At 43.3% G+C, this 27,467-nt stretch overlaps 2 protein-coding genes across 3 annotated transcripts in view; both read left to right on the top strand.

The window, feature by feature from the left end:
- Positions 1-7,056, top strand: part of ash1l (ash1 (absent, small, or homeotic)-like (Drosophila)) — a 58,868-nt gene extending 51,812 nt beyond the window's left edge. For both annotated transcript variants that reach the window (XM_056298300.1, XM_056298299.1), the window contains exons 23-27: positions 474-612; positions 999-1,171; positions 2,172-2,338; positions 3,606-4,053; positions 4,309-7,056. In XM_056298300.1, coding sequence (XP_056154275.1) covers positions 474-612; positions 999-1,171; positions 2,172-2,338; positions 3,606-4,053; positions 4,309-4,466 — 1,085 coding nt within the window. In that variant the 3' untranslated portion in view covers positions 4,467-7,056. The remainder of the gene's footprint in view (positions 1-473; positions 613-998; positions 1,172-2,171; positions 2,339-3,605; positions 4,054-4,308) is intronic.
- A 1,897-nt stretch (positions 7,057-8,953) lies between these two features.
- lrrc71 (leucine rich repeat containing 71) lies at positions 8,954-24,847 on the top strand. The gene is made up of 15 exons (XM_056298012.1): positions 8,954-9,038; positions 9,248-9,286; positions 9,448-9,573; positions 9,884-9,988; positions 13,484-13,559; positions 13,651-13,716; positions 14,091-14,159; positions 14,315-14,474; positions 14,584-14,667; positions 14,866-14,940; positions 22,435-22,554; positions 22,898-22,921; positions 23,237-23,348; positions 23,655-23,746; positions 24,579-24,847. Exons 1-15 carry the CDS (start codon positions 8,954-8,956, stop codon positions 24,702-24,704), a joined length of 1,359 nt encoding a protein of 452 aa, XP_056153987.1. The 3' UTR covers positions 24,705-24,847.
- The last annotated feature ends 2,620 nt before the right edge of the window (positions 24,848-27,467 follow it).

The raw sequence follows: 27,467 nt of genomic DNA, 5'->3' as shown, positions 1-27,467 counted from the left end.
TTGAAACAATCTTGAGTTCTTGGAAATGTACTGCTCTCCATACTTGAGGTGGACTTTATTTAACTGACTTGCCAAGGTTACTAAAATGAATATCAATAATTCATAGGGCAGGATTACAGGATGAAGCAAAACATGAGAAATCGATTTGTGTAATCTAGTAACTTCACAAATACATCAAACCGTAATAATTTAAAATAGCAAATCACTGTACAATGCATTTCAGAAACCGATTCAAATTTTATATGTTCGATGCACCCTGGTCAACATTTCACGCTTCCAACATTTAACTTTTGTAAATGTTCTCATTCCTAAGGAATTAAAATAATCTTTTACAGCTTCACTAAACTTCAGTGCTGTCCTAAAAGGGTTCAATCCTAAATTGAGCTATGAAGCCACAGAAGTGTTAAATAAAGTCTCTTGAGAGGATACCATCATAAACAGCCACGGTATCAGCATCTTTGTGTATTGTCCAGGTGACTGCGTTTATCTGATGAGGGACAGCAGACGCACCCCAGAGGGCCAGCCGGTCAGGCAGTCTTACCGCCTTCTGTCTCACATCAACAGAGACAAACTCGACATCTTCCGCATTGAGAAACTCTGGAAGAATGAAAAGTAAGTTGGGCAGATTATGGTGTGAAGAGTATCCCATCATCATCTCCCATGATGCACTGTATATGATGTATATATTATACATATTGTAATGCAAAGGATGAGGTCAGCTTTCTGAAGGGGCTTTATTTATTTATTTATTACTCATTGCTGTTAGATATTTTAATTTTGTGTGTTAGTTTTGTATGCAATGCTGCGAAGGTTTCAATTTTAAACTTGATTTTGACATATAAAACAAGTAAACTTTATGAAGCGTATGATTTTCAAGTGCACTAACAAAAAACTTAACACTCTCCTGTTGTGTCATATTTAGTACTTTAGTCCCTTCTGTTTTACAACCACTCATGTACCAGTTCTGTTCCTTCCCTTCTTCCTCATGTGCTGGGAAGGGGTGAGAGGTTTGCCTTCGGCCACCACTACTTCCGTCCTCATGAGACACATCATTCGCCGTCACGGCGCTTCTACCAGAAGGAGCTGTTCCGAATGCCGCTGTATGAGATTATACCCCTGGAGGCTGTGGTGGGAACCTGCTGTGTCCTGGACCTCTACACTTACTGCAAGGGTGAGGGCACGAATACACACACTACAGAAGCTGGGGATGGGACAAGAGTTCGAGGGAATCCATCTGGGGGTTCAAACCCCCCCGGAGCAGCTTGAAATCCCAGTTTGGGGCATCTGGGTAGCATAGCGGTCTATTCTGTTGCCTACCAACACGGGGATCGCAGGTTCGAATCTCTGTTACCTCTGACTTGGTCGGGCATCTCTACAGACACGATTGGCCGTGTCCGCGGGTGGGAAGCCGGATGTGGGTATGTGTCCTGGTCACTGTACTAGCGTCTCCTCTGGCCGGTCGGGGCGCCTGTTCAGGGGGGAGGGGGAACTGGGGGGGAATAGCGGGATCCTCCCACAAGCTACGTTCCCCAGGTGAAACTCCTCACTGTCAGGTGAAAAGAAGTGGCTGGCGACTCCACATGTATCGGAGGAGGCATGTGGTAGTCTGCAGCCCTCCCCAGATCGGCAGGGGGGGGGGTGGAGGAGTGACCAGGACGGCTCGGAAGAGTAGGGTGATTGGCCACATACAATTTGGGTAGAAAAAGGGGTGAAAAAATCCAAAAAAAAAAAGAAAAAGATCACAGTTTGGTTGAAGAGAAGGACTAACTCTCTCCGTTCTCCCAACAACCTCCATCAAAGTGTCCTTGAACTTGGCAGCTCCACCAGCCACCCCAGTCCACATCAAAACAAACAAAAGAAATTAAATTAAAAGGATGAACTACTCAGTCATCCTAGGTATATGTGTGTAGGTGTATGAATGCAGAGTGAGCCTGTACTGCAAAAGGGTTTGCTCTGAAAAGGGTGCGAATTAATATTTTTCTTACTTACTGACCATCACTAACTGTGACCCAAATCAAACAACTACAAGTGCATGTATACACTCACACACACACACGCACACACAGCACATATAGCAAAATCATTTGCTGCCATGCCCTTTCAACAAACCGCTGTTAAAGATTTAAACATTATGAATGCCTTGCTAATGCAATGTATGTGTCTTCCTGCAGGGCGACCGAAGGGCGTGAAAGAGCAGGATGTGTATATCTGTGATTACCGCTTGGACAAGTCGGCTCACCTTTTCTACAAGATCCACCGTAACCGCTACCCAGTCTGCACCAAGCCATACGCCTTCAACCACTTCCCAAAGCGGCTAGCGCCCAAAAGAGACTTCTCGGTAAGACAGATGGGAGTCCCAAGAATGGGGTGGGGTTTAAAATCCAAGGATCCATCAGGAATTTTGAAAGACTGAAAGCTATTTTTGAGAATGGAGATCATGTTGCATCCTCCTGTGTGGTTTGCCTGGATCGCGACAGGCCCACTCCTCAAATGGAGCTTCTAATAGGCACAGTGAAGCAGGATGAGAAATGGGATAGCTGCATGGTACACACACAGCGCTCACTTGCCGTTTCCTATCCAGACCAACATCATTTTAGGTTTGCATTAACACAGATCAATTTGAAAACATCTTTTTCTGTTTTGGCCATCCATCCTCACTAAATTGGTATTTGACCATCGAAAACATATCTTTTTGAAAACAAATGAGAATCAAGCTTTTTTTCTATTGTTTTGGTGTTTCAGTGTGAATGGTGAACTTTTTGAAAGCAATCTGACAACACTTTGAATGGAAAGCTTTCTACCCATTTCAATTTCTTTGGATTTGTGCAGACATGGCCTTGGATTTGTCAGTTTACCAAATCTAAATGGGAATTCTGTGTCATCAATAGCCTGCCATAAATTTAACTATGTTGACTGTGTTATTTTGCAGTTTGTTGAGAGTTTTGTAAAGATTTTGTAGGTAGAGACAGACAGTGTCCGACGGGTAGCAATACAAGTTAGTGAGAGTTAGCAGTGTCCTATAGCCATGCTGATCACCCGTGTGTCTATTCGTTAATAAACCATTCAATCAAGCCATAAAAACCTTAAAGCCTACATCCATAGTAAGTTAATAGATATTTTGTATTGTAACTAGACGTAGGTGAAAAAGTATTTGCAAATACCTGTTTGTTTGAACTGTCAAGCAGTACCTGATGGGTGGGGTTTACAGAATGATAATTGAGATCAGTGTTGGAAAAAAATCTTAATTGACAGATACTTTCAGATACTTTCTGTGATTATCTAAGCATTCTGCCAATCGTTATATAGTCCTAAGTGGCAAACCCTTCTCACCCCTCAAGTGAAGTCATAGGTTTGTTTTTTTGGCAGAGCGTGTTTGTACATAAAAGGATTTTGACTTAGTGGGATGCTAACATTAAAGATACAAGTAACATAGCGTGACATTTTTAAATAGAATTATAAGGATCTAAGAATTCAAGAATCTGAAGTGAGCAAGAAAGTAAAGGGATTTAGGAAATATGTAGCGCCCTAATGGAATTATTAAACTATGGAAAATGTTTGTAAACATAATTTGATCCAGTTTTGTTCATAATTTTACACATTTGCAGCCGCACTATGTTCCCGACAACTACAAGAGGAACGGTGGGCGCTCCGCCTGGAAAAGCGAACGACCCAAAGGAACCGGCTGCGAGGATGACGGCTCCTCCTGTGATCGGGGAGACGACTTCCAGCCCGAGAGTGAAGACGGCAGAGCACCGGAGGACGATATGGACACGGCATTGGAGAACCCAGCGCGCCTAACCAGCAAGCCCCGAAGAGCAGAGCAACAGGGTGAGCAAGAGGAGGATGACGAGGAGGAAGACGAAGGGCAGGAGGCAGAGGAGCGCCCGGAGCTGGAAGAGGGCTCCGCTGAGAGGGTGGGAGAGATGCTGGAGCTCCCCTCATCCTCAGCCTCGTCACCGCTCCACCACCCTGGACTTGGCAGGAGGGAGGCGCAGAAGGAGAGGCTCAACAAAATCCTGCTGGACCTGCTGCACAGAACACCAAGCAAGAATGGTGAGGGAACAGGTTTTAAAGCAGAGGGAAGGGTCAACAGCGGGACAGGGGGCAGGCAATCAACAGAAAAGGCATCTGTGAATATGGAGTCTTACTAGTAGCAAAAGAAAGGTTAAATCTTTATTTTTTTAACCACCTCTCTCTCTTTTTTCCCCCTTTTTTTTGTTTTGTTTTGTTTTGTTTTGAGATGAGAGCCCTTTTGTCGGCTGTTTCTGTAAAAGCTCCCTAAGCCACTTGTCTCTGTTCTTCCAACAGCCATAGATGTCACTTATCTCCTGGAGGAGGGCGCAGGGCGGCGGTTACGGCGACGGACACTCGGATTTGGTGATTTTGTGGGCAGGAAATACGGTTGCTACGTGCCTGGAAAGCACACTAGTTTTCACTCTGTGAGCGAGGGGCAGAAAACTGAGTGATGGGAGTAAGGGGGGGGGGGAGACAACATTGTTGGGGAGTTGACCATTAAAAGGACCACCATGTGTTCCAGGGATCCTCTTCAGGTCTATCCCTTCCAAGTCAAGTCAATTTTATTTGTATAGCCCAGTACCACAAATTACAAATTTGCCTCAGTTGGCTTTACAGCAATACAGCATTCTGTCCTTAGACCCTCGCATCGGATAAGGAACAACTCCCGCCTGTCATAGACTCATAGATGGGGGGGGGGGATCAGGTTGGAAGTGTTATCTCCATGGTGATTACAGTTTTACTAAAGGTTCGCAAGTAGCCTTTGTGGCAAGTGAATGCAGACTTTTTGCTTATTTAAGTAGTATGATGGAAAAAAAGTGTTTTTGTTATACACATAGGAGAAATAACCCATGCACTTAAATACATTGAACAGACATGGAACGCAGCCTGCGATCCGCTGGTGGCAGACTGAATGCTGAAGGTGTATGTAGGAAGTATCCAAGCAGACATGGGTAATTGAATTCCACCTTGGTGTTTAGTCTCGGTGAGCGTCAGAAAAAGGAGCATGTGGTACTGAAATAGGGATGGCTTGAGGGAAGCAACCGTCGTTGTAGCCAATGAGTTATGAGAATGCTGGAGGACTGGCGGCCCCTTGTGGGTCGTAGCCATCATAACAAAGTAATGTAAGCCAGAGGATCTGTGGCAGGAAGATGGGTAAACGGCTAGAGCAGTTTGCTCACATGCTGCAGATGAATTTGGGGAAAGAGAGGGAAAGAAAGATGAGCATGAGCGAGGTCGGTCAACTGCACTTTTTGGTACCATGGATATTGTGAAGTTCCGTGTAATGTATCTATAATGAAAACACTAACGCTTTTACAGTATTGGATGATGCAGTCTGAAAAAAGTGAGTAAAGAATATGGCTATTATCTTTTTTCCTGTTATACTATTGTAACTCATTTAGGAACAGACATGGATGGGGATCTGTGCTTGTTGTCCGGGTAGAGGGAGGGGAGGGAGGTCCTTGGGGAGATTGAGTGTACGCTTTTGTCAGTCAAGTGTCTTCTTTTTTCTTTTTTTTTTTTCCTTTTTAATCCCTTTCATTTCATGAGGCAGTCAGCTTCGCCCCTCTTTTTAAAGTAACCTGATTCACCAGCTTAATGAAATCAGGCGACAGGACACCGGCTTTAACAGTAACGCCTTACAACGCCGTGCTCCTCGACTGCCTTGCGTGAGTGTGTGCGCGTGTTACACACCTTACCGTGTCTGTCTGTACTCTGCCACATTTCTTGAAGATATAAAGTTTTTTCTTTAAAAAAAAAAAAAGTAAAAAATAAGGGCTTGATGGCAATTAACAGTTTTAAGAAAACTATTGAAAACTATACTTAACATGAAATGTATTGTGACGGTTGTATTTTCTTATATTCTGTGAGACGGGCTCAGGGGTGGGGCTGTGTACTGTATACTGGGAGGGAACGGATTCTAGTTTTTCTTCTTTTCTTCAGAATATGTTTCCCGGATGCCATGGAGAATGTTTTAAAATAAACTTGCGATATTCAATGAGGAGCCCCCCCCATCCCCCCCACACCCACACACACACATGCCTCTGCTAAGGTGGGACAGCCTGCTATGTCCCAATCCGGTAAAACTGACAGAAAAGCAAACCGATTGAGAAACTGACGAGAAGAGTTAAAACAGAAAGCTGTACAGTGCCAAGTTATGTATATATATAAACTTTTCATGAGTGTCTCCAAAAGCAATATCTTGATAATGGATTTTGTGTATTATTGTACTGTACAGAACTCAGCCCTAAATGTATTATGATAATTATAACAATGATAATATTATAATTTCTTCCATTTTTATTACAATAATGAAGACACTTAGGCTTGGGGGGGGGGCGGGGGGAGTTTTTTTTCTTCAGAAAAATCACACCATAACTGTCAAACTGATCAACAACAGAAGAAAAAAAACTTAAGATGAGTCTTAGTTGCCTATAAATGAAATTCATCTATGTACTGCATGAAAGAGAAGAATGTCTAATGGACACAGAAGGCATTGGGACATGACGGTGACTCCACAAAGACATCCATGTCACTGTAAGGATTATTGTTAATAATATTACTATTAAGGAGGAATACGCTCCTTGTTTTTTTGCTGCAAAGTGTTGAACACTAAAAAAACAAACCAACATAAAAATGTTATGATATTTTTTAAAAAAAGGTGACAGGGACAAAGGTTAGCTGTCAGCTTGATATCTTTCTCTCTTTTTTTTTTTTTGTTTCCTTTCAAACAAGACATGGTTCTGTTTGTGATAGCAGTCATGGTATGATGCTTGTACTTGTGTTTGTGTTTTGTGTGATTTGTTTAGTTATTTTTAGACAATCACAAAATGAGATGCAAGCATTGTAAATGGCAGACTGGCGGACATTTTGTGATGTGTACAGTTTGTCAGAAACTTCTTCCACTCGTTAAAAAGTTTGTAATTATGATTATAAAGTCATGAAAAATGCTGTTGGTTTTTACTTTTGTTTTATATTCTATTTGTTTTTTTTTGTTTGTTTGTTTTTTTAATAAAAAGCACTACATTATTGTGAATACAATATTTTGTCGTTTCACTTTTGAGGATAAGGACTTCTGAGACGGTTTAGCCGCATGCCAAAAAGGATTTGATGTTTCTAATTTGTTTGCAGGAGCGCCACTATTATTGATACCCTTAATAGGAAAACCGATTTCGCAAACCCCAGAAATTATGTAAGAGTGGTAAATTTATCATGAAATCTCAGTGTAATTCCGTGTAGAATTTCAGTATTTTGTACATCATGTTACAGTCTTGACTAAAAAAAGATAAAAACTATAATAAGTGCAAAGTCTTATTCAGTAAAATGAGGAAAGAAGCTCATATTTAGAGGTTGTGTTAGAAATGGCCTCCACTCAACTTTGATAAGCCATGTAATAATCTCTACTGCTGCCTCTTTTTGGGGAATGCGAATGCTCAGAGACGGGGTTATCGTTTCCATTATTTCCCTGATAAGAAGGAGCCAAGTAGGCAGAAGTAAAGTGCGATAGGGGAATGCATACTTTTCACATTGAGTGATACTGTTGGAAGAAGAATGCATGGGTTATGTCAGGAAAAAAAGGCTTAATTAACCAGCTGGCATGCCACTATGCCTTTCGTCCCAACTGAATTTTGCATTTTATTGTGCTGCAGCAGCAGCAAACTTAATTGAATTGTAAAACAAATGATAATAAATGACACGGCACACTTGGAAGCAAAACCAACCGGCCAAAAAAAGAAAACCTGAATCGTAACATGAAAGTGTGCTTGGTTAAATTCATGAATCTTTGCAGATACATGTTATACATAACATTAAAAGCTTTGTTACCACATGGTGTGCTGGTCACTACTATTCATGGCTATAGAGTCTGCAGGTTGACAGTCTGAAATGATGCTACCTGTGCCTCTCATCTTTGCTCCTCTTAATCAAGGAGTTAAGGCCAAGGTTATGGGAACAGACTCCTCAGTGGAGTCTCTGTCCTCTGACCTCTTTAAATTTTTTCATCATCAAGACTCTCACTCGAACTCCTCTCATGAGGTTGTTTTCCTGACTGCTCCTGTTGGTCCTCAGGCTGCTGCAGGAAGTGATCTGATTGGAACAGACAGCTGTCCTCACACCAGCCTCAGGTCATTTGCCGAGACATGTTTTTTCGATTGGAGAGGAAGGTCTGATGATAGATAAATCAAACGTCAGACTACTCAGAGAAGAGTCTCTTTTCCCCAGAGTCATCCCCGTGTTCCTCCTCTCTTAAAGACATGTTGAGAACCAAAATGCGTTGGTTAAGATTTTTCAAAGTTTAGTAGGCCCAAATCACAAATTCTTGTCCACCATCTCCACACTCTGTACCATATACAAAAAGATTCATAATCTCCTTATCACCTGGGCCAAGCCACTTATCACTTTAAAATAAACGAAAGAAAAAAAAATCAGTTATAATTTCAGATGGTAGAAACTAAAAAAAATAAAAATTAACCAACTCAATCGATATGATTGTAATTGTTCACACCAGAATGAAAGAAAAATAGAGCCAAATGTCTGCACTGCTTTTGAGTTACTGCTGGTTGCCAAAAATATCACATTTTTAAAACGTTGATCATCATAAGAAAATTAAAATGGGTTCATTGAGCGTGTTTTTTTTAAACTGCTCTAAATGATTTGACACTTGACTGTGCTGCACAAGCTGCCGGGAGATTGATGCGCTACCACAGTTTCAGTCGAGTACCTGCATAAAATCAACTTCTTTGGGCTAACATATGAAATGACCCAATGTGACCCACACAAATGCCCATTATATCTAATAAAATGCAGAAGATGATGGCGCGGGGGGGGGGGATCACGGTAACCATGGTAACGTCCCCAACGCCGGAAGTTAGTGCCCATTTTGGCCAGTGCGCCTGGGCGACCAAATTGCCGAATAAAGCTCAACTTTGGGAAAACGACGATGTTCAGAAAACGCAACGAAAGGGCAAAAGATAAGTCAGATAAGGGAGGTGTTGTACCCGAAGACGACCCCCCGAAAATTACAGGTAGCGTTACGCAAATTGTATTTTGTTTAAACATGTCGGTTATCGACGCAGCGACGTTAGCTAACTAGTTAGTCACGTTAACCGTTACAAGGCAAACTTCAGTAAAGGTAACTAACGCTAACCATGCTTCAGTCCAAAGGGCCGTCAGTTTTTTCTTCCCAAATTAAAAAAGGGGTTTTGCGATCTTTGACCTTTTTGTTGTTTTTCAGGACTGATCTTGGGGGAAAAGGGTCCTGCGCAGACCTTCGGTGAGTAAGTCGTCTTACTCACCAGATCATTTACATTCTCTCATAAGGCTGATGTTACACGACGGACTTGAACAGATCTGTGATAGCTTTTGAGTCTGTATAGTCAAGATCATTGATCATTGCTGTGAAATTCAACATTTTCTGGCTCTCTGTCTTTATAGAAGACTATCAGTGCTCTGGCAACCTAGAAACGGACTTCCCTGAGCTCTGTGCCCTGCTGGGCATGAAACAAGCTCCAGCTGTCAAAGCAAAGCACCCGAATCCAGAGACTAATGCTAGCACCTTGGGTAAACACCTGGTCCTAGTTCAATATGGTTTGCCCACAGGACGGACAGACAAACGGATCGATACATACACACTTTCAGTTCCTTGTTTGTTAATTTTAATTCAACCTCACACTTCAACTGAGAGATGCTAACATATTAATCATTCGTTTGCTGCTATTAGATGTCCTACAAGAGGATATTTGTTTTCCCCTTTTGTACAGAGCCTCACATACAGTAAATACATGTTCTACTAAATACTATTCTTGTAATTGTAGCATTCATAATTCAATTTTAATTCATTTCATCATTTACATTGTTGTAACCTCAGAAGAAAGCCTGTATGAAATTCAAAGTGCACCTTTTGACCCCAAGCCACATCTCCAAGTGGAGCTGGAGAATGAAGATCCCTGCAGTGTCAAGTCTATTAGGATATCTGGTGAGAGCCCAGTGCCACAGAGGAATACTGAGTAAAGTATTCTGTTATTTAATTCAACACACAAGTGTATTGTTTACAATTATTCGGTACATTGATTATTTGTGTCATAGCTGCTGGAGATGCCACTTACTGAAAATATGCTATATATATATATATATGTATATATATATATATATATATATATATGTATATAAATAGAGTTTTTGTTTGTTTTTTTGGAAACCATCAATGGTGTTGATAAAAGTGCTCAACAAACGAGATGCGGAATATTAAGATAGTAGGAAAAAAACTTTAGTTCATACATAGTAGTATAAGCCTGTTTCGTGCATCGTGCACTCATCAGCTGCCAGCTCATCAGCGGCAGCTGATTGCTTATGGCATGAAGTAGGTTTGTACTGTCTCATAAAGAATGTACTCGACTCACTGGATTATTTTGCTCCTTATTTGTTGAGCACTTTCCATACCATGGAGTGTTTCTTTTAAGAAAGTTTTATATATATATATATATATATATATATATATATATATATATATATATATATATATATATATATATATATATATATATCCATCCATCCATCCATCCATTATCCAAACCACTTATCCTGCTCTCGGGGTCGCGGGGATGCTGGAGCCTATCCCAGCAGTCATCGGGCAGCAGGCGGGGAGACACCCTGGACAGGCCGCTAGGCATATATATATATACACACTCACTGGCCACTTTATTAGGTACACCTTCCTAGTACCGGGTTTGACTCCCTTTTGCCTTCAGAACTGCCTTAATCGTTCGTGGCATAGATTCAACAAGGTACTGGAAACATTCCTCAGAGAGTTTGGTCCATATTGACATGATAGCATCACGCAGTTGCTGCAGATTTGTCGGCTGCACATCCATGATGCGAATCTCCCGGTCCACCACATCCCAAAGGTGCTCTATTGGATTGAGATCTGGTGACTGTGGAGGCCATTTGAGTACAGTGAACTCATTGTCATGTTCAAGAAACCAGTCTGAGATGATTCGAGCTTTATGACATGGCACGTTATCCTGCTGGAAGTAGCCATCAGAAGATGGGAACACTGTGGTCATAAAGGGATGGACATGGTCAACAACAATACTCAGGTAGGCTGTGGCGTTGACACGATGCTCAATTGGTACTAAGGGGCCCAAAGTGTGCCAAGAAAATATCCCCCACACCATTACACCACCACCACCAGCCTGAACCGTTGATACAAGGCAGGATGGATCCATGCTTTCATGTTGTTGACGCCAAATTCTGACCCTACCATCCGAATGTCGCAGCAGAAATCGAGACTCATCAGACCAGGCAACGTTTTTCCAATCTTCTATTGTCCAATTTTGGTGAGCCTGTGCGAATTGTAGCCTCAGTTTCCTGTTCTTAGCTGACAGGAGTGGCACCCGGTGTGGTCTTCTGCTGCTGTAGCCCATCTGCCTCAAGGTTCGACGTGTTGTGCGTTCAGAGATGCTCTTCTGCATACCTCGGTTGTAATGAGTGGTTATTTGAGTTACTGTTGCCTTTCTATCAGCTCGAACCAGTCTGGCCATTCTCCTCTGACCTCTGGCATCAACAAGGCATTTTCGCCCACAGAACTGCCGCTCACTGGATATATTCTCTTTTTCGGACCATTCTCTGAAAACCCTAGATATGGTTGTGCGTGAAAATCCCAGTAGATCAGCAGTTTCTGAAATACTCAGACCAGCCCGTCTGGCACCAACAACCATGCCACGTTCAAAGTCACTTAAATCACCTTTCTTCCCCATTCTGATGCTCGGTTTGAACTGCAGCAGATCGTCTTGACCATGTCTACATGCCTAAATGCATTGAGTTGCTGCCATGTGATTGGCTGATTAGAAATTTGCGTTAACGAGCAGTTGGACGGGTGTGCCTAATAAAGTGGCCGGTGAGTGTATATATTAGCTGAACCGCTTATCCTGTTCTCAGGGTCGCGGGGATGCTGGAGCCTATTCCAGCAGTCATTGGGCGGCAGGCGGGGAGACACCCTGTACAGGCTGCCAGGTCATCACAGGGTCGACACATACAAACAAACATTCATACTTGGGGACAATTTAGTACAGCCAATTCACCTGACTTACATGTCTTTGGACTGTGGGAGGAAACTGGAGCCTCCGGAGGAAACCCATGCAGACACGGGGAGAACATGCAAACTCCACACAGAGGACGACCCGGGATGACCCACCAAGGTTAGACTACCCGGGGCTCAAACCCAGGACCTTCTTGCTGTGAGGCGACCGCGCTAACCACTGTGTGACACACACACACACACACACACACTCTCTCTCTCTCTCTCTCTCTCTCTCTCTCTCTCTCTCTCTCTCTCTCTCTCTCTCTCTCTCTCTCTCTCTCTCTCTCTCTCTCTCTATATATATATATAAACATTCCTTTTCACCCTTTTTTTTGGGTGGTGGGTGTCTTCCTCAAGCTCAGGTCCTCTACCAGAGGCCTGGGAGTTTGAGGATTCTGTGCAGTATCTTAACTGTTTCTTCTGGACAGAGATGTTGTTCCTGGAATCTGCTGGAGCCACTCTCCCAGTTTGGGGATCACAGCCCCTAGCTCTCCTATTACCACTGGGACTACTGTGGATTTCGCCTTTCACATCCCATCTAGTTCTTCCTTCAGCCCTTGGTATTTTTCTAGCTTCTCATGCTCTTTCATCCTGATGTTGTCCTCGTTTGGGATTGCTACATTGATTACTACTGCTGTCTTCTGTTCCTTGTCAACCACCACAATGTCTGGTTGGTTAGTCAGCACCTGCTTTTCGGTCTGGAACTTGAAGTGTCTCCCATTTGGACTTGGGGACTTCCAGTCTGTATTCAATACAGATATTCCTGTACACTATCCCAGCCCCTTGGTTATGCCTTTCAGTGAATGCTTCCCCAGCTAGCATCTTACACCCTGCTACTAAGTCCTGGACTGTCTCAGGGGTGTCTCTGCACAACCTGCATCTTGGGTCTTGCCTGGTAGACCCCTGCCTCAATTGATCTGATGCTGAGTGCCTGTTCTTGTGCTGCTATGATCAGAGCCTCTGTGCTGTCCTTCAGTCCAACCTTTTCTAGCCACTGGTAGGATCAGCCAAAATATATATGCGCGTGTGCGCGCGCACACACACACACACACACACACACACACACATTTTGTGTATACAAGCTTTATCATATATACACAGTATATCTTTTCAATATTAATTGATTTATGATTTTTCTACCTAAAAACACTAATAAAAGGTCATCAGTGGTAAAAAGATGCCCTGGGAAAAAAATTAATGCTAACAATATCAGATCACTTAAAGTATACTTGAAAATTAAAATGTTATCCAAAGTGACATCAAACATAATTTTGTGAAAAAAACACTTTTCCTCCCAATAAACATGTACTGTGCTAACCTACATGGCAGATCTTAAAAGAATGTATTTTACAAAAGAAAAAAACCCAATTATTTTATATTTTAAATATTAAGGGTGGAAGATGGATAAACTGACTGCTCAAGTGCTCAACAAGACTCTGCCTTCCTTGAGCCATCTTCAGAGCCTTTAGTGAGTAATAAAATGCTTGAGAGATATACTTGTCACAGAAAATGTCCTTGCTGTCTTGTTTTATTATTTAATCTTGCACACTCTACTGCAGTTTCTGGCAGGCTGGACTGACGGATCAAATGGTCATCTGCCTCAAGCCTTTGTTCTCCAACCTGAGGTATCTAAACAATTCTCATTACTTACTGCATTGAGCGTTTTTCCCCAGATTCAGTTGCACCAGTAAAAAATAAATTCCGGGTTGCAAAGTGAGAAGAAATGTGTCATTTTGATTATATTTTATTTGTTAGATTTCTCTGAAATTTGTTGTTTATCTTATGTCTCCAACGTACAGACAATACAAGACTACATTGATTCATTATATTGTACACAAATAATGACAGTATACTTAATAGCTGGAACCTCTCTAGGTTCATTTTGGTCCATGTCTGAAAATAGTAAGGAGCCGTACAGTTTTAGAGTGATATAAACTTAGTAGGGTGAAAGATATTAATACAATTCTTCAATTTACTGGTTCATCTCCATCTTTTTCAGGTATGTGCTATTGGAGGGCAATCCTCTCCCGGAGCAGAGTTACCACCTCCTTTTGTCTGAAGACAGCAAGTGAGTCTACAAACCATCATATCACATATGAACTTTCTAATCAAACTGATTTTCAAACAAATAAAAACATGTGTGAGTACACATAATCATACATGCTTGCCCAATCCATGTGTTCATCATTCAGCATTTCTCTTTTGTTGTATTTGGTCATCAAGCATCAATCATCTATTGCTTCGAAATAATCAGATCAGTGATGAAGGCGTGCGACTGATTGGGTCAGCTCTCTCCACAACCAGGTCTGCCAACAGTAAGCTCATGTATCTCAATCTAGCATTCAACTCAATTGGTGATGCAGGAGCTGAACACATAGCACAGGTAATGCATAACCTAGAGTCTTAGACACCAATATACTGCCCACTTGACAATTGAAAGTGTCAGCAAGTGTTATCTCCAGGCTGTTCTGTACTTCTTTCTCGTTTCCCAGGGCCTGCGTTTAAACCGCTCTCTGCACTTTCTGTCACTATCCAACAATCAGATTGGAGATGCAGGGGCTGCACATCTGGCCAAAGTCAGTGCTCAAACTCTGACTTCACTGAATAAGATTCTCTGAGTGACTGTCCTATATGCTGTGGTGGCAGTTATTTACTTAATACATTTTTAAAGACAGAGATAATGGATTTTAAATGACAGCCAGGTTGATTTATATTGTGTCTTGGCCATCTTTAAGAATACCCTTTAAGATGAGCTCACTCCTTCTATTATTTAGATACTCAGTCCATTTGCTCTGACTCACGAAGAAGTTGTGGAGCGGAGGAGGCTGCTGCTGGAAAGGGACCAGCCTGTGAGTATGGAAATATAATTCATTGTAAAAAATAAACAAACATTAACTTTACTTGCTTTTTCACACACTCACAAACACATAGAGGCGACGGATCATTTGGGGCAAGTGGGGCACAGCCCCAACTGCTGGGTGCAGAAAAAGGGGTTTCAATGGCACTAAGAATTTAGAAATGAATTACTTATTATTCCAAATTAATGAATGACAAAAAAAATACTTGGTTGCTGCCGTTATTTATTAGGCTATTATTCTAAAATTTGAGGTCAGTGGCTTGACACAATAGGGGAAAAAAAGAAGGGTGTTTTAAACTGCGTTTTACTCCAGAAGCCACTATATGTAGGGATAGCCCCAGTCTCACAACATCAAATGCTTTGAGTATGGTAAAACAACAATACACGTGCCCAAAGCCTTTGGCAATAAAGCAGTTGGCGTAAACTTGATGCCAAGTGGGGCTGGTTGCCTGTTGTCCCGCTGCTATTTGATTGGCTATTTTCGCTAAGTAACAGTCGTCATTTGCTTGTAGGTAGTGGTTAGCAAAAGTTCCTGGAAAGCAGCTGCTGTCATGAATGAAGTAGATTATCTTTTAGAACACATTTGAAACGCTGCTTTTAGAAGAAAAACTTCCTCGATGCCCACCAGCCGTGGGGCGTTGTTATAAACCAAATGGTAAGCAAAAATAATCGCGGATTTAATGTGGAGTGGTTCCCCAGGACAAACTGGCTAACTGCTAGCTTTTCCAAGAAGGCGCTTTCTTGCTCCCTGTGGGTGTTACTCAGAGCGGACAGGTCACTTTTCTAATGGTCGTTGCTGGATTTTATGGTGAAAGGTGTAATGATCTGTGCCCTCTGGCTATGTTAACTTATAACATTAATAAAGCAAGGACGACTTCTCTCGTGCTGGGTGTTTATTCACCGACCGGATTCCCACTGACGTTGTTACGTACATCACGTGACTTTGTTGTGGCGCTACGGAAAGCCGTAAGGGACATTAGCAAATCAAATATTACTAGCAAATATTACATCTCCCTTTTTCTGAAAAGTGCTGCTTTCTCTGCAGAGATACAGACCACGTTGAGCACGTTTATAAGCGAATACAATCTTAATAAGAAAGAATATGAAAGTGGAACTCTTATATAACTGGACTGCAACAAAGTAGTGTAAAACATTTCCTTCCCTGTCTAAATGTGACACCGTAATAACATTTCATCTTTTTTTTTTTTTTTTTTTTTTTACATTCATAAGTCAAGGATTTGTCTTGGTTTGACCGTGCGACCTGACCTCGTGGTGTAACCAGGCTGTGTGTCTGGTTGTCGCTGATTGTTCGTGTCTGGAGGTTCAGCATGCTCTTGCTGATGGGCTTGTGTGTTGTTGTTAGCGCTGGTAACAGTCTGCTGTGAAGTGTGTGTGTGTGTAGTGTGAGTGTTCACTCTGCTTTGTCGCAGGTGTTGACGGTTGCGTCGGTAGATCTGACCTTCTTTGGTTTGGATGTGGTAGCTCCTGTCTGTGTTCGCTGGTCTTTCCACAGTTGCAGGTCTCCAGGATCCATCCTCCTGCCGGAAGCGGATTGGTGTGCCTGCGGGCAGGTGGGGCAGAGGTTTGGCTGTTCGGTTGTAGTATGCCTGCTGGCGCTGTTGACATACCTCTCTCCTTTTGTGAACATCCTCCTGACTGGCGATCTGTGGCTGCAGGTGTTTTGCTGTTGATGGGAGAATGGACCGCAGCCTCCGACTCATCAGTAGCTGTGCCGGTGATTTCAGGTTGTCCACCGGTGTGTTGCGATACTCCAGTAAGCTCATGTAGGGGTCTTTGTTCTCAGCTTTGGCTTTGTCCAGGATGCGTTTGGCCGTCTGGACAGTCTTCTCGGAGAGGCCGTTGCTCTGTGGGTAGTGGGGGCTTGTGGTGGTGTGTGAGAAACCCCATGTCTGTGAGAAGTTGCGGAACTCACCAGAGCTGTAGCACGGACCGTTGTCGCTGATGATAGTCTCGGGGATTCCGTGTCGAGCCATTGCTGCTTTCAGCTTCATGATGACGGCAGATGAGGTGCAGCTGTAAAGTCTTTCTAGCTCGAAGAATCTGGAGTAGTAGTCCACAGTGACTATGAAGTCCTGTGAGTTCCATGTGAATAGGTCTGTGCCTATCACTTGCCACGGCCGCTCGGGTATGGCGTGTGACATCATTGGTTCCTTTGCATTTGCGCTGCGCCGTTCTTGGCATATGCTGCAGTCTGCTACCGCATCCTCGATCTGTTTCCCCATGCCAGGCCAGAACAGTAAGTCTCTTGCTCGGCATTTGCTTTTTTCCACGCCAAGGTGGCTGGCATGGATGCGCTGTATCATGTCCTTGCGAAGCTTTTGGGGGACAATGATTCTCTCACCTTTGAACAGGATACCGTCCATTTCTGAGATTTCTGCTCTGTGGTTCCAGTATTCCTGGATGCTGGGCGGGCACTTTTTCTTTGTGTCTGGCCAGCCAGTGAGTGTGGCTCGTCTGAGTGCGGTGAGCTGTGGATCTTGCGCTGTTTCCTGCTTGATTTCTGTGAGTCTTGTGTCGCTCACAGGGATGTTGCTGAGGACTGTGTGCACTTGGGCCTCCATCCCTTCCTGTAGGTCACTGTCGTGGTGTTCTATTGACTTGCGTGACAGTGTGTCGGCCACCGGTATGTCCTTACCGGGGCGGTGGATGATTTGGATGTCGTATTTTTGGAGCGCCAGGATCATCCGTTGCAGCCGGGGTGGTGCTGCTGCCAGTGGCTTTTTTAGTATTGCCTCCAGAGGCTTGTGGTCTGACTCCACAATCACTTTTCGTCCGTACATGTACTCGTGGAACCTCTTGCAGCCGAAGACCACAGCGTAGAGCTCCTTCTCTATCTGTGCGTAGTTTTCTTCAGTGCTGTTGAGTGACTTGGACGCATAGGCAATTGGTTTGCCATCTTGGAGCATGACAGCCCCAAGGCCACTTTTGGATGCATCCACTTGGAGTCGCAGCTCTTTCTGCGGGTCGAAATATGAGAGTACTGGACCTGGGTGCTGTGTAATGAGATTCTTCATCTCTTGGAACGCCTTGTCGTGGACTGCATCCCACACAAACTCACTGTCCTGTTTCAGAAGCTGTCTGAGGGGTGAGTTTATCTGTGAGAGGTGTGGAGCAAATCTGGCGAGGTAGTTGATCATGCCGAGGACTGTCTCCAGCTCTGCTTTGTTCTGTGGGGGTTGCATGTCCTTGACCGCCTTCACCTTGTGTGGGTCTGGTTTGATGCCTTCGTGTGAGAGCGTGTGGCCGAAGTAGCTTACCTCGGACACGCATATGTGACACTTGTCGGGGTTGAGCCTCACCCCTCGCTCCCTTGTGCGCTTCAGCATCGCTCTGAGACGCTGGTCATGTTCCTCTTTAGTCTTGCCGAACACTAGTATATCGTCCACTATGGCCGTCACACCGTCCAATCCTTCATATGTTTCATCCACGCGTCTCTGGAACTCGTCTTGAGCGGACACGATTCCGAATGGCAGTCTGAGGAAACGATACCTGCCAAACACTGTGTTAAATGTCGTCAACATTGAGGATTCAGTGCTCAGTTTGATGGCCCAATAGCCTGACCGCGCGTCTAACACGCTAAAGTACTCAGCTCCAGCAAGCTTTGTGGTGGCGTCCTCCAGCGTGGGGAGGGGGTAGTGAGGTCGTTGTATCACTTTGTTAAGAGCTCTGGGGTCTAAACACACTCTAAGTTTGCCTGTCTTTGGCTTCTCAACAATGACGAGTGCGTTCACCCATTCTGTGGGTTCTGTTACCTTACAGATTATGCCGCCTTTCTCCATGCTGTCAAGCTCGTCCCTCAGTTTGCTGCGTAGGGCGATGGGGATTCTGCGTGGCGGGCAGACGACCGGCGTTGCATCTGGTGTGACGCGGAAGGTGCACTCGCCTGGGAACTCTCCTATTCCCTGGAAAACATCTGCATACTCATCCATTATGCTCTGTGATGTGACATTGTTTTCCTCGCTCACAGCCATCACTATTTTTACCAAGTTTAGGTCACGGCATGTTTTCATTGCCATGACTGGTGAGGCGTTTGTGTCAATGACGTAAAAGTCCAGCATCATTGCATTGTCTCTGTACTTACATTTGAGTTTGCATGTGCCTTTCACGCTCAGCGCGCCTCCTCCATATTCAGTGAGTCTGTGTATTGCTGGTTTCAGTGTCACATTTTTGAACAGCGCCTGGAACAGGTTGGTGGGAATAGTATTGGCCTGTGCCCCAGTGTCTAGTTTAAACTTTACCTTCTGTGGAGGTGTGCCAATTCCAACCTCTACGTAAGCCTGCTCGTTGCTTTTTCCGTTGTTCTCTATTGAGATGCAGTCTATGTACAGCTCTGTCTGTTCTCCCACAGCGGTGCTCTCCACTGTAATGTTGTCGAAGTACAGTTCTTCCTGCTCTCTGTCAGTGGTGTACTCTTCTGGGTTCTCTCCGACGGCATGTACTGTGCCGCGGTAGTACTTTGTCTGTCCCTGGGAGCTAGACTTGCATACTTTAGCAAAATGATTGAGCTTCTTGCATTTAATGCATTGTTTACCCTTAGCTGGGCAAGTGGCTTTAGCGCCGTGTAGCCCTCCACAATAGCTACACGCCCTGGCGGCGGTGCTAACGTCCCTTTGTCTGAAGTTAGCGTTAGCTGCTTTGGGTGCGTTCGGTTTGTAAGTCTTTCTGCCTATTGCGTGCACCGTTTCATGTGTGCTGCCCTGGCCCATAAACGTTAGCTGTTGCTTTGCTAGCTCGTGTGAGCGGGCTACATCTATGGCCTTTTCTAGCGTTAGCTCAGCTCCCTGGCTAAGTAGCTTTTCTCTCACTCTGGGTGAGTTGGTGGCAAACACGATGCGGTCCCTGACCATCTCGTCGGCATTTGGGTAGCCACAGTCTTTGACTAGGAGCTTTAGCTCAGTTACAAATCGTTCGAAGGATTCACTCTCTCCCTGCATCTTTTCATGAAATTTATATCTGGCATAAATCGGGTTTGCTTTGGGGGTGATGTACTCAGTGTACTTATCGTAGTACGTTTCTAGCTTCTTGGCTTGTTCTCCGCTGAGTGTCCAAGTGTTGTGCACATCGCGCCCTTTTTCCCCTATCCAGAGCAGGAGGTAGCTGCATTTCTCCTCTTCATTCTTCCCGCGCAGGGGGCCCGTGAACATTAGCTCCGTTGTTTGTCGAAATCGTCTCCATGCTTCAGGTAAGTTCGCCGATTCCCAGTCCATCCGTGGAGCTGGAACGCCGTACGAATCCATATTGGGTATTTAAACTCCGCTACTCTGACACCATGTAATGATCTGTGCCCTCTGGCTATGTTAACTTATAACATTAATAAAGCAAGGACGACTTCTCTCGTGCTGGGTGTTTATTCACCGACCGGATTCCCACTGACGTTGTTACGTACATCACGTGACTTTGTTGTGGCGCTACGGAAAGCCGTAAGGGACATTAGCAAATCAAATATTACTAGCAAATATTACAAAAGGTTTGGTGCAAAACTCACTGCTGCTGAACCGTTTAATCCTGTGAATGGTGACATAATTATTTGCCTTTACTCATGCGGGTGTCTACCCCCCCTCCTCCAGTGGCGGCTCCTGCCAAATCTCTAAGGGGGGGCAATTGTCACGATGATGGCTAAGGTGACCCATTCAATGGGTAAATTAACTTAAGTCAGTTAGCTAACTTCACATTATTATATTGAGTGATACGATTTGTTTATTTTTTCCCCCCTGGACACCTCATGTAGTAATACCACAAGTAACCAATAGACAGCAACATAACACAAGGATTGTTCCTTAGCTACATACAGTATTTGTGGACAGCTACATCCAGAAGTTCATTGTAAATTACTTGAATAATTTTTTTGGCTCTACAATTAACGACTCAACAGATAAAATTTCCTCTATTAGTTTGCCCTCACAAATACCTTTAAATGTGAAGAGAGAGTCCGCGGTGGTGTAGCGGTCTAAGCATCGGCTTTGTGTCGATGCAGTTGCCCACTGGGGACTGGGGTTCGCGCCCCGGTCTCGTCAGATCCGACTATGGCCGGACTCGATGAAGCAGCAATCATTGGCAAACGCTGTCTTCGGGAGGGGGCGGAGTCGGCTTGTGTTCGTCACGTGAATGCGTCTCTGTGTGTGTCGGAAGAAACAGTGGTTCGGCCTGGAGTCGCCTTGTCACGAAAGTGGGGAGGCGGTCTCCTTCGAGACTGCCGGCCGGAGAGATGCAGTTGGCGAACGCATGCAGTACGAGGGTGGGTGTTTGAATTAAAATAGGGATCGATTGGCCACTAAATTGGGAGAAAAAAGGGAAAAATCAGAAATTTAAAAAAAATGTGAAGAGAGAGAGAGAGAGAGAGACCTGCTTTGCCATTAATCAAATAAAACTGATTAAGGTGTTAACTCACAATAATCTGATCCAGTCTTCATCAGAGAATATTCTATTTTAGGTGCAGCAAATCTATTAAATTTATTTTGTAGCTAGTTGTGTTCTTATTAAACAAATAAATGAATGTGGGCATAGCCTACTACTTACTCATACCAGTTCTGCGAAAATCCCTAGTTATACGATTTCCTCCCCTTTGTGGATACTTGCTTGATATTTGAAGTTGGTCTGGCTGGTCCTAATTCTTGAATTGCCAATTTATCCTGATTACTACGACGACTAAACGGTATTTCTCTTAATGACACGACCGAGTCGCTGAGTTGAGATAACGTTAGCCGTGTTGATCTTGAATGTGACTAGAACCCTACACCAGGTTATGTATGTTGAAAACACGTCCGTGCAAGCCCACCCAGAACTCACTGAGTTTGCATTGCAGTGGATGCGGTTGCGGTTCGGGAAAAAAAAAGCCTTGACATTAAAGTCTATCAAAGTGATCTGGGCGGCTTTCAACCAGACTGAAATCGCACAAAAGGGGTGGTAACTCCTCAGAACATGACTTGATACTGATTGGACTATGATATTCAGAGGCAGGACAAACTGTCTAGAACAGTCACAGCTAGTGTGACACTGGCAGAATGTGAATGTGATAGAAAAACTCCCTCCTTTTCCCCATTGATGATACGTCGCCTGACCGCCCCAAGGAACAAACTGCCCCTGTCCGCCATTCATCTTCTGCTCTCCTTCCTCTTTCATTTACTTAAAACATGTGTTCCGTGGCAAATGCCACTCCCTTCCTCCTCTTGCCATTCTTGAGCCTGTAAACAGCTTGTGTACTGACAGTCACATTGCCATATTTTATCTAGTCCTGCAGTGTCCAATGTAATTATGCTTTAGAAAAATTAAAATATTTCAGGAGGGATTTGAAGCATTATATGTCAATAGTAAAATCAAATAATTTTCTGATCATGCCTCTGTCTAAAATTGCCACCGTAAACACGCGCACGCGCGCACACACACACACACACACACACACACACACACGCACATGAACACACAAGGCCTCTGCACATATGCTGTAATTCTTTTTTTATTTTTGCAGCCCTCTCTTGGGGTCAGCGCTGAGCAATCTTCCACTCACCAACTTCTCACCGTCTCCAGCAGCACTTCACTGAGTGGCAATGTCAGCAAAAGGCAAAGCAAAGGCAACTTCAAAAAAAGGGTAACATGCAGACAAGTGGAAAGTAGATGACAACAATTTAAAATAAATTTGCTCCTTGCAAGTTTCCTGTTTACTGCTCTACTGTTTGCATGGCTTTCACGATTCATGTTTGATACTTCCAAAATTCTGTAATGACTTACCTTTGTCTAAATCTGTTATCATCCAGGAAACATCCAAAACAGATGAGAAATTGGCTTGCAACCCAGCAGCCGCAACAAAGAAAGATGACCCGCAACCTACCAAGAAATGTAATCGCCTTTCCCATAACAAACCATGTGTGCTACAGTTCTCTGACGATGGTGTACATTCTATTTATCAGTTATGTTTCCCTTTGTCTTTACAGCACATGATTCTAAGGTGCCTCAAGGTAAAGGGGGTGAAACAGCGGTCAAGTCTATTTCAGAAGAGGAGGTACCAATCAATCAATCAATCCCATGTTTACTGATGCTGCATATTTAGATTTTACCTCTATATTTTCATATCTTAATCTTACTTTATTTTCACCTGTTTTATGTTTAATAATGGTTTGGTTCACTGCAGGACAAAACAAATACTGCCCTAAATGAGGTTTATGCAGTGCAATTTACAACTGAGACACAACAGTGTTCACAATGACACATTTGCCATTGTGAATATCCATTAGCATACACTGGGTTGCTTTTCTTTTCTTCTCTTCCAACAGCTGGTAGGCTCAGTGGAGAAATCGAGCCCCCTGTTGGAGCCTTCGGTGCAACACAAGGCTGGCCAAATCATTCTCCAGGGGAACACTATTCTCACCTCCCTTAACTTGGCAGGTTGTAAAATAATATAATAATATGTATTTGTTGAAAGAATTTATTCCATTTGTAACAAATTGTAGTACAGCAGTTCTGCTGACTCAGACTATAACAGGATTTAGTCATGGGACACTGTGGACAGCTGTTAAGGTGCCAACTGGTACAGAGATCCAATTGTCTTGTTTGTATTTGGATTGCTGTTTGCTAAGCATCAACCAATTTCTTAAGACATTCCGTAAATCAAATAAAAGACACTAAAGGCAACATTAACAATTTAATACATTAGTGGGTCCCTTTATATTGTGCTTGTTGCCCCCGCTATAGGAAACAGAATAACAGAGCGGTCACTGCCTCTGTTTCTGTCGTCGTTGCAGATGCAGACTGAGGGAGGCGGCCTCCTTCGTCTCTGTCTACAGGTCTCTCTCATTTACAGACTTAATTCATAGCAAAACTGTGGGTGGCACAATATCAGGGGCATTTCTCGTTATTCCGTCAAATCAATCCATACTGCTAAGAACAACTGCTTTCCTGTTTAATGGCATAGCATTTAGAATATTTCACTCAGGGGATGTCCGGGTGGCGTGGCGGTCTATTCCATTGCCCACCAACACGGGGATCTCTGGTTTGAATTCCCGTGTTACCTCCGGCTTGGTCGGGCGTCCCTACAGACACAACTGGCCGTGTCTATGGGTAGGAAGCCAGGTGTGGGTATGTGTCCTTGTCGCTGCACTAGCACCTCCTCTGGTCGGTCAGGGCACTTGTTCAGTGGGGAGGGGGAACAGCATGATCCTCCCATGTGCTACGTCCCCCTGGTGAAATTTCTCACTGTCAGGTGAAAAGAAGCGGCTGGCAACTCCACCTGTATCGGAGGAGGCATGTGGTAGTCTGCAGCCCTCCCCGGATCAGCAGAGGGGGTGGAACAGAGTTCAGGACGACTCAGAAGAGTAGGGTAATTGGCCAAGTACAATCCGGAGAAAAAATCCAGAAAAAAATATTTCACTCAACTTACATTTAAAAGATATTTTAAATTATTTGAAGTCCTCCTCCTCTTGAACTTGTCTGATTCAGGAAGCTGACCCCAGCCCTTAAGTGATGTGGTCTGTTGATTTCTCCTGCGAGGTTGCAATTACAGTGAGAATCACCATCGATTCTTAAATTAAAAAAGGGGTGATGTTAACCTCATCAATCAACAATTGTCATTTTCCATTTCTCAATTTAACATCTGTGCATGTCTCCTCTCTATGTCAGAGAAACCACCTCTCACCAGACTGTGAATTGTACATCGAAATACAGGAGCTTATGACATGCAGAGACCCACTCAAGAAGGCTACTGCAGGACAGACGAACGAGGAGAGACAAGGGGCACAATACTGAAAGAAAGGATATCGAGTCGCATCAGCATGAAATACTTTCATTGTCTTCATTTTTAAATGTTATGTCAGTGTAGAGTCATACAATGTGACTCTTTTTACCGAAAGCAAGTTCATCTCAACCCTTTAAACTCTAGACACCCCTCACCCACAATTTACAAAAGCCTACCAGTTCTACATCTTAATAAGGTGATGTCACATGTACGGACTCCCTCATCTTCCTGACATGCAAGCCCTGCCCGACTCTGCAGTGGATTTTTTTTCCTGCCATCATGACAGTGAAACCTGTTGAGACAGGTGCCATTGTAACGAGATAATCAATATCATTCACTTAACGTGCAGTGGTTTTAATGTTTTGGCTGATCAGTGTACATGTAAGCTGTGACATTTATGTTGTGAATTATACCACCTAAATAGACCTTCTTACACCTTATTACGGTGTTACGTTTAGCATACATGCTGACAGTTTTGCTAGCTTAATTGATTGATGGCTTAATTACTTGTAGACAGAGCCACCTTATTATCAGTGTTGTTCATGCTAATGTAGGTTATTTAGAATGATGTAGTTATACTATTAACTGTATGTTACTGCTCACCTGAGGAGTGTGTATATTGTGTGCTAATGATAGTAATCCTGTATTGCTTTATTAGTGTATCGTTGAAACATTTATTATTCTCCCTATTATGACTGTCTGTTAATATTTAGGCCTATGTGCTAAACAAGAAATGTACCTATTTCAACACAGTGTACTTAATAACTATTGCATAACAGAAATAACTGTCACATTTGTTATATTTAGATTTACTTTAAACTTGACCGTTTATTTCAGACCACACGTACACAATACCTGCATATGCAATACTATTGCACTCATTTTCTGGAAATAAACACCCTCCTACAACAAAGGATTCTCTGATGGGAATAATTTCCATAGCATACTATCCCATACCAATTTACTGAGGTTTCACTTCCTCATACACAGTATGGGGTGATTCTAAAAGCAATTACGTGTGACCCTACGGGCGATCTTGTTAATCTCAACTGTGTGAATTGTACAGAATTCAGCTTCCCTTTCATTTTTAAGCCCGATAGTCCAGTTTTTACTGGTTTATATTATTTAATACTTGCAGTTATCCTCGTGTCTTAGTGTTTTCGGGTTAGCTCTGGGTTGGAGGGCCAAATGTGGGGTTCACCACGATGCTCTTCCATTCCTATGTTTCATATGGCTGATCTTGCTCTCTCTTTCAGATGGTGTTTAGGTGCTTTTTATCATTTATTTTACAGAGAACATTTTTCCCCTCATCTACAAACTCAGGGTGGCGTTTTTTTTGTTTTAATGTGTTACCAACCTTATCAAACCTAGTGAGGTTGTATGAATAAATTTCCTCCACTGTATGGTCGATAGGAACGTGAAACTGAAACAAAAGGCACTACAACAAACAAACCAGCATGAAAACGTTTTTAAAAAGGTGACAGAGAGCAAGTATATTCAGATTGAAATAAAATGAGTGTTCAAATTAAAATGAAAGCATAATGCAAGTTTCATTGTACTTTTCTCAATGTGTGGGTTGATACCAACTGAAAATGCATGTCTTCTTCGGTACTGTCTCTGACTTTTACTATGAGATGCATTTAAGATGACATAAGAGTCATATAAGATGACATAAGAGTCAAGATGACAACAAAGAATATCTGGTTTCATGTGTTCAGAATAAATTTGAATGGTTATGTCGGTCATCTACAAACACATGTAGACCTCTACACCCACCAGCCACACCTTCAGTCCCATCAGACCTCTCGCTCCTGTGTGCTCCTTGATTTGATTCCCTTTCGACTTTCCTTATACATGGCTCCAGGGTAAATAGAAATACAACAGTTCAGCACTATCTTTCCGCTACCTAAGAACATCTGCACTCAGTAGAGGGCAGATCTCCGCTAGGTGTATCTCCCCTTCTCCAGTGCTCGGACTTAGCGACAAACTACCCCTTTTTTCGCCTACCAGGAGAAGGGAAAATACAGAGGCACTGCCTGCGTATGTCCCCTTCTTCAGTGCTCGGACTTGGACAAAAAAAACCAGCTGAGGAGTTAGCACTCAATTGCAGGGAAAAAAAGGTTTTTCAAAGGTTCCGAATCACTGCAACCACTAGAGGTCCCTGATCATGCAATCATAAATGTGCACAAAAATTATTAAACTGACAGGCCCACTAGTATGTGAGATTAGCAGCGGACAGATACATGCACATGCGGACAGAAAAATCCATGTTTTTCCTGCCATTATAGACCCCTTATTGTGTGACATAAAAGCTGTGTTGTAAACAAGATGCGCACACAGAACATGTGGCAAAACATGGCCGAGAAACAACGTGCGTACTGTAATGTAATAAATCAAGCTGAAACGTAAATCTTGTCTCTGTGTATTTAATCATGTCTTGTCAGTGCCATGGCTGTCACATGCTCTGACCCTAGAGGGTTCTGCGCATGAACCTTAACCCTTTACAATAAACAAGCTATACCAATACTGCCACCTACTGGCCCAGTGGGCACAAACACATCCTCCCTCCTTTGACGTTAATACAAAAAAATGATAAGAATAGGAATAAGAATACAAGGTAAGTATAAAGCCTAGAGACTGTTAAGCTATAACCAAATTTAGTCATCTAAACATTACATCACATTTTTCACACTTTCCTTTTCAGGTAAAATAACAAATGGGTAAGTCACATTAAGCTATTGCCACACCTAGTCATTTAAACATTAAACAATATT

The sequence above is a fragment of the Lampris incognitus genome, chromosome 18, assembly GCF_029633865.1.
Source record: "Lampris incognitus isolate fLamInc1 chromosome 18, fLamInc1.hap2, whole genome shotgun sequence".
NCBI lineage: Eukaryota > Metazoa > Chordata > Actinopteri > Lampriformes > Lampridae > Lampris > Lampris incognitus.
Note: the sequence above shows the minus strand (reverse complement) of the source record. Positions and strands in the feature narration are given on the sequence as shown.